Genomic DNA, 12,070 nt, shown 5'->3' on the forward strand with positions numbered 1-12,070 from the left:
AGAGCACACACCCACTTTTCTCACTGCACCTGAGCAGCTGCTGACTGATTGGCTGAATCTCAAACTCCCCCCTAAACCCTGAGCCCTCACTGACTTAACTGACTGCACGTGGAAAGTGACTGAGTGAGTGAGGCTGCAAGGGCTAAAGGTGGTAGAAACAGGAATGGGACATTCCTTTGTTTTTATTTGGTTGACAGTCGGCATCTTGCAGAGCTAAAAACAAAGACAAAAACAAGCGTGCTTCACTTATAGACCTGTTTTCTCAGTGGATGAAGGCTGTTTTATAAGATATACCTACAGGAAAAATACTTCTTTTTTGCAACATCAACCCCTTTTTGCAGCTTCCATGTTTTTTGTTTACAATTTCACTCTTTTCACTTCACTTTTGTGGCGGGCATCCCCTGAGAATCCCTGTCATACGTCACAATGCAATGAACTATGGGTAATTCCCTCTCGCCAAGTCTGCAGTGATGCCCACTGATGGAAAGGGTGTATGAAGGGCTCAAAAAGTCAGCGAGAGATCCCTCACACACTTTATGATTTGACAGTGGGACAGCCCTAAACCCTCACCCCTCAAAGGTCGCTTCCCAAGTCCCTTATAGATCGGTCCTCGATCCTACGGATTCGCTCAAACCAGAAGTAGTTTCGATCTGCCATCTTGACGGCTGTGCCAAAGCCCTTACAGGGGGTGGGTTCGAAAAGCCCATTTTGCTTAGGAAGGTTCCTAACTGAGTGAACTGACCCAGAAGTATTTAAGTGTCGGCCATGATAAGGACTGTTCGAATTCTCCAAATGGTAAGGAAAGGAGCTTCATTATTTCCTTTATTATCTCCTTTAGCCTAGAAAATACTGGACCATCCTTTACCAAAGGAGAGATGAAAAGACGACCCACAACGCTTTGCGTAAACTTCATATAAAGTGACGCATCTGTGGACCGCTCATCAGAACAAGTGAATAACTTGAATAACTAGAATAACTTTACTAACCCCGATTTAAACCGTAAAATTCAGTCAAACATATAACACACGTGATAAACGGAAGGCAGTAGGGATGAACAGAGAAATATTACAGACATGAAAACTTTGTCATTCAACTTATGATCACGATTTAATTTCTTCTCATTTCCATTTTATTTAAATAGTAAACCAATCAGTCAGTATTTTAAACTGTATACAAATACAGCTATTGCTATTTTGAAATATTAAAGTAAACGTTTTAGGTTTGTAAATCACAACCAACTAAAGCGATAAAGCCGGCATGTTGCTATATTGTGATTATTATATTTACCATCATAATTACTTAGGGAAGACGCAATTTATAGAGCTTTTCACAGAACGAGCTGAAAGGAAGATGAAACCAGAGTAGACTCTGTAATAAATTTAACAAAGACGAGAGAATTAAAGAAAAAAATGATTAGGAAGGGAATAAAGCAAAAGTATTTAATATCGTTATGAAACAAAAGGACTTGAACATTATTCATCTCGCTGTATTATTCGCTGTAAATATTCTCAATATTTCACTGTAAATGCTTATTTCAAACACTTCTTAAAATCCCAGCCCATCAGTTCATGAGCCTTTAAAACTTCTGATGTTTACTGTGGGTTTCTCTTCATGCAGGGGTTTTCTGATCCCTGTAAATGCTGACATCTGTTCATTTATGGAGACACAATCAGCTGTTTCTGCCTCCTGACAGCTGATTGATGATCAGCTGATTGATGATCAGGCGGCACCGTCATCATAAACTGACGTCGCTTCAAGTGACGCTGCAGAGGTAAGGATGTCCCATGGACCGTTAATCGTTGGTCTCATGGCTTCAGTCTTCCGCGTCGATTCCTTGGTCTCTCCATGAGTCTTTGGTGGGAGGGACTAAGACTCAAGGAAAAGACTCTGAAATGCGTAGGCGCTTTAGCCAATTTATTAAAGGCTTTTTAACTTTTTCAAAACAGTGTGCCTTAGTTTTTTCTGGTTATGACTCTTTTTACCCTCAACAAAATACAAGTCTGACCTCCCCCCTTTTTTTGGTATCATGAACTTTTCCTTGAGACCTAAGAGCATCTGTGTTTGATACTTAGAAATACATGAAGGCAGCACTCCTAAGCCATCTTGGCTTTTTTATCATACAGTTCAGATTATTGCTTATAGACATACATTAAGCCAGCAAGAAAACCCGAATTTAACCGAAATATTTCTGATGTGTGCATTAAATGTGGTGACCAACAGATGTCTCTGTTTCACTGCATGTGGGAGTGCCTATGAATGTTCAGTTTCTGGAAAGGTGTTTTAAGAGGTTCCTTTTAACCTCAAACTATGTCTTCTTAATATCCACCAGATGACTGTAATTTCAAACAATTTAAAGCCACTCTTCATGCCTGTTTGCTGGAGGCTCAAAGATGCATGGCTCTGTCTGGAAACAACAAACAGCCTGTGGAGTGTCCAGATTGGTGGAAGGAATGACTTTTTATCTTGCTCTTGAAAAGATAGCTATTTTACAAAGACAAAACTTGTTTCAGCATAGAAGCAATAAACTTTCTAAACCTCCTTAACTCTAATAGAAATAAATAATCTTATTTCATCTTAACTATTTGCTTTTGTAAATATGGATAATAGTATGCATGATTAGTAATAAGACATACCTGTACATGTAAGTAAAAAACAATCCAATAAGTTAATTTTTTGGTTCAACTTTTCCTCTATCTTTTGTTCTCATTAAATCTACTTTGATGACATCATTATCAGGTGAAATCAGGGAGGAGTAATAAGTGTATAGTAGCTGATGTTATCAGTACTTAATACAAAGGCTAGTTTAGTTAAGGGGAATTTCAATTATTGCATTAAAAAATGAGGAAACATACAAAAAATGATCTACGAAATAAAATTAAGTTCTCAGGTCAGTAGCGTATATAAATAATGTTCTTGCTTGTTTCCCATAAACAAATCATGCAAGAAGTTGCCTCAGTTTTTTTTTTAGTAGATGTAGCAGAATTTCTGTTTTATCAGTGCAGCATGGTCAACCTGCTCTGGAGAAGGTAATGCTCAGAGATTTAGATTTACGTTGACAGTAAAGAATGACCTTTTCTTTCAGTTACATTCTATTTAATAAATTGGTCTAAGCAAACTAAATGTGTGCAAAGCTTCTGAACCATTATGAAACTGTTATAATGTCAGACAGGGAAGCCAATCTATTAAAGCCTCACGAACTGAATAAATGTTATCACAGGAATCTGCAAGTAAAACAGAAAATGTGAAGGGTTAGTATCATCTGAAATCGTACTTTCCTTTCCAGTTTTTCTCTGTTTGCTTGGATGGTACTAAATCTTTACATTTTAAACAGCAGATCATCTAACTGAAGCACCCCTGCAACATACCAACATGGATTGGTCCATGGGTTGTGTCCACTTGCGCCCAATGATCCAATCGGGATTCCAATTTTCCCAAAAAGTTAAGGAAACACTGCAGCAGAGTGAATGTGATGTATGACCGAGCAAGCTCCTCACCTTTTCTGAAGCTTTCTACTAAGTTCCTCAAGGATTTCACACGACTGGCGGTGATAATCAACTGTTGCCGCAATCAGTGCTGAAAGCTGACTCACCTGCTCCACCTATTGGGCCCAGACAAAAAAGTTTATGGCAACATTTTAAAACAATATATGATTGAAAACTTCTGTGGTTGTTTTTAAAACATGTTTCATATTCCATGATTATCCATCACTTACATCATTCTCCAGAAAGTTGAACATGCTTCTCTCAGCCAGCTCTTTACTCTCCTCAAACTTCTCCACGGCCTGCCGGATCTCCTCATCTGGGATTTTCCCCTGACGCTTTTTCTTATAGTCAAAGTCCAGCCGGCGGCCCTCCAGCTTCTTCAGGTGGTGCTGTGAACACAAGCCAGAAGATGGTTTTATTTTTGTATTCACAACACATTTCCTTTATGCACACACACTGTTACTTTGGAATTACATTAAACACAGTGTTCAGTGTGTCAACTAAAATATGACCAGAGATGTTTGGGAACAGCCTTTTTACACAAGGAAGATGAGACTGTAACAAGCTAAAAATAGCTCACTGATTAGAACTCTGACAAAAAGTCTGTTTTGTTTTTGTAAAGGAGCCAGGACTGTTAGGTGTTAAAAATCCCTGATTTTCCACTGCTGTCCAAACAGAGATGGAAGAGCAGGAGGAGTGTTCAAGAAGCTTAGTCCACTACTGAGCTGTTTAATCCCGAAGTAACCTGACTGACGTCTCTATGTCACAAATGTTGTTAACTGAGGGTGTGTATGTCATTGCTGAAAAGCACCCAGACTTAGAAAAGTTCCATATGTCCATAACATAGAAAACAATGACGCATTTTTACTGCCAAAAACCTTTAGCCCTTCTGGGACCACACACCTGACCCGGCATAGAATCCAGTATTCATAGTTATGCTGCAGACGTAAAGTGACACCCACTAAAACTACACTAGAAATACCACTAATTTTGGCTCTTACACATCAATTCCATGTAGAGCAGGCATGTCAATTCATCTAGCAGAGTTTAAAGAGTCAACATTTGAAAAACACTGATTAACAAATACACGTTTATACTCCCTGTACCAAACAAAGTTTTTCATTTGTTATTCAATGACGCTCAGTTTGGTTCATAACTTTATGGACTGCACAAGCACCTTTGCATCAGACTTCCAGGACTTTGCCAAATGGCAAAATATCAAACATGATTGTTTGATATTTGGAGCAGTAAATTAATCATGTTGACACCACACACATGCAGACTACTCAGACAAATAATCGTTTACAACGTGGCTCCAGCCGGTATACGCCCCCACAATCGTCAAGGGGGTCAAATCTTGCCTAAAATCGGGCTTAAAATCCTGTAGTGTGGGGCCAGCCTTACATACTGATCTGAGGCTCAAACACACCAGGTGGAGGGGCAGGTTTCCGCTTTAAAGGGAGTAGATGGTTTGGCGTGGGAGGTTCCAGATCATTAGGGTCATCCAAAAGCTTGGTAATTGGCCAGTCAGTCAACGTTATTCAGAATCTAGCAAAAAGGCAGCTAAAACTTCAATCAGCTCTCTGCCTGCTCCAGTGAAGTTGTTTCCATCGTCAGGAGTTAGGTGTGTCACCTGTCCTCTTCTGCTGAACGCGTTACATTTACTCCGTTACATGTACTTGAGTAGTTTAAAAAAAAAAAAAAATCCTACTTCTGAGAGTAGTTATTGAGCAGAGTACTTTTTACTTCCACTCTGTTACAGTGGGCATTCACTGGTCACTACTTTTACTTATTTTTAATTTATTTTCATGAAGTATTTTTTACACTCAGATGAGCTCTCACAGCAGTAAATGGAGGAATGAGGAACAACAGCCACATAATGTGCTGCCTACCGTGTCTACCTACAGCGGTGGAAATCTCAGGCTTCAAAAATAGCACGTCAATTTTAAGAAAGCACATTATGGTAAGAAAGCTAAACAAGCTAACAACTGCACTGCTAGTTAGCTAAACAATCTAACCACTGCACTGCTAGTTAGCTAAACAATCTAACCACTGCACTGCTAGTTAGCTAAACAATCTAACCACTGCACTGCTAGTTAGCTAAACGTATAAGTTCAAATCTCTGTTTTAACTTGCAGACTGTATAGACACAGTTGTGTCAGTGATGAATGATGTCACATTCCCAACCACGTCTGCAACTCTGCCACAAATGTGATTTTACACGGCATTATTTAACATTACATCGTAGGTGAAACTATTATTGTGTGTGTGGCATATCTCTGATATCAGTGATTATACCTAATATGGTTATAACGTGGGACTAGAAGGTGAAAGTTATCTTTGGTTTTAATAAGTTTCAGTTTAAGTTTAATTTCATAAATATTAACACATGATAAAATGAATACAATGTGATTAAAAAGTAAGAACTGCAAGGTATGAATTCATGTATGTGAGATGAAAATCATCATGTAGAAATAAGTTAACTATAATGAGAGAAAGTCTGCTTCTGTCATACTGAATTTTTTATCCCAAAATTGTGATTAACAAACATAACCTGACTGCTGCTTTATGTATTAAGTTTTTTATTTCTTTTACTTTTGGCAAGTTATGCTACTTTATTTATGACAATGTACAGTTTACATTACTACCACTGAATAATATGTTTAAATGCAATACGTTTTAATAAATTGCCCAAAATGAAGTTACACTCTACTTGAGTAGTCTTGTAATAAGGTACTGTTTTACTCTTACTCAAGTACTTATTTTTATGAGTACTTTTTCTTCTACTTGAGTAATTATTATTGTTAAGTAAAAGTACTTTTACTTGAGTACTGTAACTGTGTACTCTACCCACCACTGCTTCTGATGCAGTGGCACTGTGCATTGATACAGACATCCATTTCCAGTCAAACATCTACCTCCAGGACCAATCCAAGTCTTTATCTATAAAGACTTGGATTAAGAGTATTTACAAGGGTATATATTCACAAAAATGTGGGATCTAGCTCCCCTCAGTGGAAGTGCTACACATATGTGAAGGCCTGCATTAATGGTATGTCAGTATTTTCATCAGTTTGTTTCAATTACTGATAGTGCATTAATGACTGATTTATATTTTATTAGTTTTATAACAATAAGCAATTATTTAGCTTTTATTAAGTTATAAGGCTGTTAGAGTTTTGACAAAAGTCAATTTAAGTGCAAACATTATTAAATACAACTGGACTTAAATATTTTTAGTTTTTGTAGACTAAGTCTAACTAAAACTTTAAAGATGGGAAAAAACTAAAATGTGACTTAAGCTTGTGAACATTTAATTTAAAAAACTACATTTAAAATATTTGCCAAGATAAACACTGTTTAAACAAAAATGTAGCAACTATAATCATAATGGACACTCGCACACCCTAGACATATGGGTAAAAGCAGATTTCATCTCATGTCCTCAGTGTATTAACATCCTTATTTTTTATGCATAATGTCTGCTTATCTAAAATCTACGCTTTATCTACTTGGTACACAGAATGACTACATAAGTGTTTTGTTTGAGGACTAATGGTTTGTGACAAGCGAAGTTAAGCAGGTAGAGAATGTGTGAAAGCAGAAATTTCAGAGGAACTGAGATATTGATGAACCTTTCTCCTTGATGAGCTGTGCAAGTAATAAATGTATTGCTGGTGTTATGTACCATGATCTCTTTGAGGTCCTTGTCCTGTAAATTCTGCAGGGGATCAATAAAGTTCTGTTTGACACTTATATCCAGGGAGTCCTTCACCTCCGCCATCTGCCTCATGGCCTCACCCATATCCAGCAGAGCACAGCCTAAAGGGCAAGGAGACAAGCACATATTTTTGTTTTTAAAGATGCAGTGTGCAACATTTAGTGTAGTAGCATTTAGCAGAACAAACTTTGTTAAGACACAACAAAATATTCATCAGTAAGTCAATCTGGATTAGTGTTTAATCACCTGAGTATATTACCTTGTTTGATTTTTCATTAGCTTAGAATAAGCCTTTTAATCGCACATAGGGAGGGTCTCCTCCATGATTATGGAGATAATAACAATAACAATAATAATAGGGCAGTGTGGATGCATTTGACATCATGTGGTGTTTTTCATACAGATTGAGAATTTATCTCCATTAGAGGGAAGCTTCATGACTTTTTGAGCAAGTTTAACTCCTCAGGAAAATGTGATTCATTGGCAGAATTAATCTCTTTTCCAAATAGAAAAGCACGTGGAGAGCACAGACCTCCGCCATAGTCCTATCTCCTAATTGTGAAGAATCCTTTAAAAAATTCCTGGATCCGTCCCCATGTGCCCCCCACCACAGCATTCACCAAGTACTCCCTCTCCAGTGGGGTGGAAACATGGTGAGGAAAAGCATTGGCTTCGCAACAGGTAGACTGTCATGAAGGAAGCATTGCCTGCCGGTGCCAACAGATGCACAGACAGTCTCACCCATGGTCTCACCAGAGGACTGGAAGTCATGGCAGAGAGTTAATATTCCTCTATTCCTCCCCGCATTGTGAGTATTCTCGCTACAATTTCCTGTCGTTCTTTCTGTTACGCTCCGACTCATCTCCTTAACCAGGCATGCGTCTTTCAAACTCTATAAACTCCAAAACTTTGAATAGAAAAGCACCCACAAATGCTGCTGGGATTGAAGCTACTCATGTCCCCCATCTCCTGGTAACAGCACAGACCTCCGCCATTATCCCTATCTCCCAATAGTAAAGAGTCCTTTAAAAATTCCTGGATCCAGATGGTGATCCGAATCACTCCCAAACAAACAGACAGACAGACAGACAGACAGACAGACTGACTGACTGACTGACTGATCACATAACCTCCTTGGCAGAGGTAATAAAACAGGTGCACTGCAACATAGTTATGATCATAATCTGATTCTGAAGTCTGACATAAAGGTCTGCGTCAGGTCCAACCCCAGCTGCTGCCATTCTTTAACTGTACTGTTTTAGAAAAGCAAAGATGAGAGACATTTACAAGTTCACCTTAAAAGCATGCATGAAATTTTTTTTCTGAAATAATAATTACTGTACCAAAGATGGAGTCTTGTCCCAGTTCCTGACCATAACGGAGCATGCAATCTCCCAGCAGGCCTTCTGATTGAGGGTACCCCGTGTTCTTCACCTGCCCTCGAATCTTAGATACAGTGTTAAGCATGTTCAATTTAGCGCGAGAGGCTGCAGAGAAAAACAAAGGTAGCATATGGTGGATCTCATTTTCAATTTGTGTAGTAATGGTGCCTAAAAAAGCCAGATTTACATTCAGTTTTTTTTATTTTTTTTTATTTTTTTACCTGGATTTGGCTGGAGGTATTCTGTTGTTTTGGACAAGAGGTCAATCACGGACTTATTGGTCACCTCAATTTTCTGATGGGAGAAATAAAAAAGTTATGTTATACTAAAATGTTTGAGCTTAACTATCCAGCACTCTGAACTCTAGTTAAAACATCTTTGGATCAATTTCATTTATAAAATATGAGACATGACCAACTCTGAAACGTTCTGAGTCGTTAAAGAGGGATGACTAACCTGCCACAGAAAAATATTAATGAAAGGCAGAGTTTTGATAATTGTGGATTTAATTTCATATTTTTGAAAACTACAGGATTAAAGCTGTCTTATTTGAAACACATTGTCATGTTTTCCAAACCATTTAAACCTCCATATTGCCGTGTGTGATATTTAACATCAGAATTCACATCCTGCAGCTGTGATATCAGCCGATAAACAGTCAGACATCATATAATGACAGCAGCTGGCATTATAAAAGCAGAGTAGACTGAACTCACCCTCTCCATCTCCATGAAGTCTTCATCTAGCTTCGTCCTCTCTGCCCCGCTGATTTTTTCACTGAGGAGCTGAGGACAGAGTAGAGTACAGAGGTATTTACTGAAGGAACCAAAGGGACCAGAGGACGATAGAAGGAGAACACACAAGAACAATCACTGAGTTACAGCTCTTCATTCTCTTTCAGACAACATGGGAGTTATTTTACCATTGTTGTCTTTTTAACTGTTTAATTATCAACCCTTAGATGCAGCCCCCCCCCGCGACCCGGAATGGAATAAGCGGTATAGAAAATGGATGAATGGATGGTAGTGCATAAGTGGGTCAAAAATGACCGGGGTGTCTTTTCTTGCAATATATTTGTATCCATAAGTGGGTCAAAATGACCCTCATTCATTTCCTATGGAATTACATGGGAACCTTTGATTCTTATCAACTGTGATTGCCAGGAATATATATTTTGTGGACCACACAGACTATATCATAACTGTCACCCCTTAAGAAGATTATTTTACACAGCAAGACCTGATACATGTAACTATTATCTTCATTTTTTACCTGAGAAATGTGTGTGGCGTGACGTTCATGACATGTGAGTAAAAGAGTATGTCTCATTGTCCTGTATCGACAACTTAACACTAGCTAGCTAGCTAACATTAAAGTATGTACTGTGTGACTGTGCACACACACATGCACACAAACATGCACAATACAGTAGAGTACATCTATCTAACGTTAGCTAGCTAGTTTTGCAAACTATAAAATAGACATATTTCATGACAGCCAAAGGAAACACACTCTTTCACACAACAGTCATGAACAACCAAAGATGCACACACGTAAGGCCTTTGCAAACTCAGTCTGTTGGGTTTTTATTTATATCCACTGTGAAAATTAGTAGAATGTGGCAAATTGTTTTGTACTGCACCAAAAATAAATGGTGTCTCTCCTTAAAAAAATCTCACTAGATCCATCCATCCTGACAGAGAGTGTCATATGTCACCAGCTCATGCGTCACAGCTGTGCCATGTTGAAGAGGTGGAGAGTAACTTTAATTCAGTCTGTTGGGTGGTTGTGAGAACAAACTTATGCCTTTATCTATCATATTTCCATGGTTGATATCCAGATTATACACAGGCAAATTACAGTGTTTAAAGTGAGGCTTCAGAGTGAAAGAGGGAGAGAGAGCGAGTGAGAAAGAAGCAGCAGGGGCTGATCTGAATCATTAATTACCCATTTAAATGACGGATTGATGCGAAAATTCATATAAAATCAAACCTGTTCCGAAAAATAATAATTTTGACAAAAAAAAAAAAAAACGACTCAGTGTGCAAAGGCCTATAATCTCTAACACCCCCCCACACACGCATGCACAGACACAAAATGTATGTTCACATTGTTTGATTGGTGTTGTGTAACTTTCTTTTTCAATTTCTAAAATGTTTATAATGTTAGAAAAGTGAAAAATGCAAATATTTCAAACATGAAATCTTACTTGTTTGGACAAAAATAAACAACAAAATATATAACAAATGATTATTCTTAACCAAAAATAACAAAAGTGGCATAAAAATTGATTCTAACATGGGTCACTTTTGACCCACTTATGGAAGAGTGGAAGGGTTAACTCTTTATTTTCTCCTGTACAGTAAACTACCTCTGCCAGAGAGACCTTTACTATCCATGCACAATTCACACGAGAGATATAACTCTGTTATTCAGCCATAATCTGGGACCGCTCTGTTTGGTGTCCAAAGCAGGAAGTGTTTTAGGACCTTATCCTCTCAAGGCTCCAAACAGCTTCCTCACTGACAATCCTGTCTAAACAGGTACTTCCTGAACGTGCATATTCTTGAGTTTTACTCTTTGTAGTCATTCTTTGGAGCCTTTAAAGCGTATCTTACCACACATGCCACAACAAGCAACCATTAGACCAGTGATACTCAACGTGTGGCTCTTTTGTGATTATTTGTGGCTCTTTAGTGTCTTAATTTTAAATATTATTCCCCCTGAAAACCTTGAAAAAGGGAAACTTTTTGTCCCTTTCTACCACTTTTTGCCACTTTTCATTCATTTAAGCTGTCTTTTTTCATTAAATACCACTTTTACCTACTTTTTGCCCATTTTTGCCACATTTCCCCATTTTTGCCCTTTTTCACAATTTTTTGCCCATATAAGCTGCCTTTTACCATTAAATACCACTTGTTTCCTATTGACTGCTTTTTGCCCATTTTAGTCACTTTTCACTCATTTTTTTGCCTTGTTTTTGCCACTTTTGGACCATTTATTGCAACCAGTAACTCATTTTTTGTAACTTCTCACCTATTTTTGCTACTTTCTGACGCTTTATCCACTTTTTCTCCCCATTTTCGCACCTTTTCAAGCATTTTTGCCTATTTTCATTCATTTTTGCTGCATTTTCACCATTTTTGCCATCTTTTACTTAATTTTATTGCTTCTTTAAGCTGCTTTTGACACTTTCACCACTTAGAATGGGGCTCTTGCAAAGGTATTTTTCAACAATGTGGCTCTTTGGTTGAGCAGCTCTGAGTAACACTGCATTGGATCAATCCGGTAGCACAATCTTGGTTGGATGTAAACTCCAACTACAACAAATGTTAGTGAAACATAATCAATCTTTTATTGGCCTTAATTAGTGAGATAATATTCAGAAACTTTGACACAAAGGACATCCAGGACAAATGATGACAGGAAAATAAACATAGTGTGTTCAGATGCTGTCCCTACAAAAGAGGTAATACACTTAATGA

At 38.0% G+C, this 12,070-nt stretch overlaps 1 protein-coding gene across 2 annotated transcripts in view; it reads right to left on the bottom strand.

Moving 5' to 3' along the window:
- The window catches only part of sh3gl3a (SH3-domain GRB2-like 3a), a 77,055-nt gene that overhangs the window by 15,822 nt on the left and 49,163 nt on the right, over window positions 1-12,070 (bottom strand). For both annotated transcript variants that reach the window (XM_041792744.1, XM_041792736.1), the window contains exons 2-7: window positions 9,302-9,370; window positions 8,807-8,879; window positions 8,547-8,690; window positions 7,171-7,304; window positions 3,713-3,871; window positions 3,495-3,598 (exon numbers count right to left, since the gene is read on the bottom strand). In XM_041792744.1, the coding sequence (XP_041648678.1) occupies window positions 3,495-3,598; window positions 3,713-3,871; window positions 7,171-7,304; window positions 8,547-8,690; window positions 8,807-8,879; window positions 9,302-9,370 (683 nt within the window). The remainder of the gene's footprint in view (window positions 1-3,494; window positions 3,599-3,712; window positions 3,872-7,170; window positions 7,305-8,546; window positions 8,691-8,806; window positions 8,880-9,301; window positions 9,371-12,070) is intronic.

The sequence above is a fragment of the Cheilinus undulatus genome, linkage group 1 (assembly GCF_018320785.1).
Source record: "Cheilinus undulatus linkage group 1, ASM1832078v1, whole genome shotgun sequence".
Classification (NCBI taxonomy): Eukaryota; Metazoa; Chordata; class Actinopteri; order Labriformes; family Labridae; genus Cheilinus; species Cheilinus undulatus.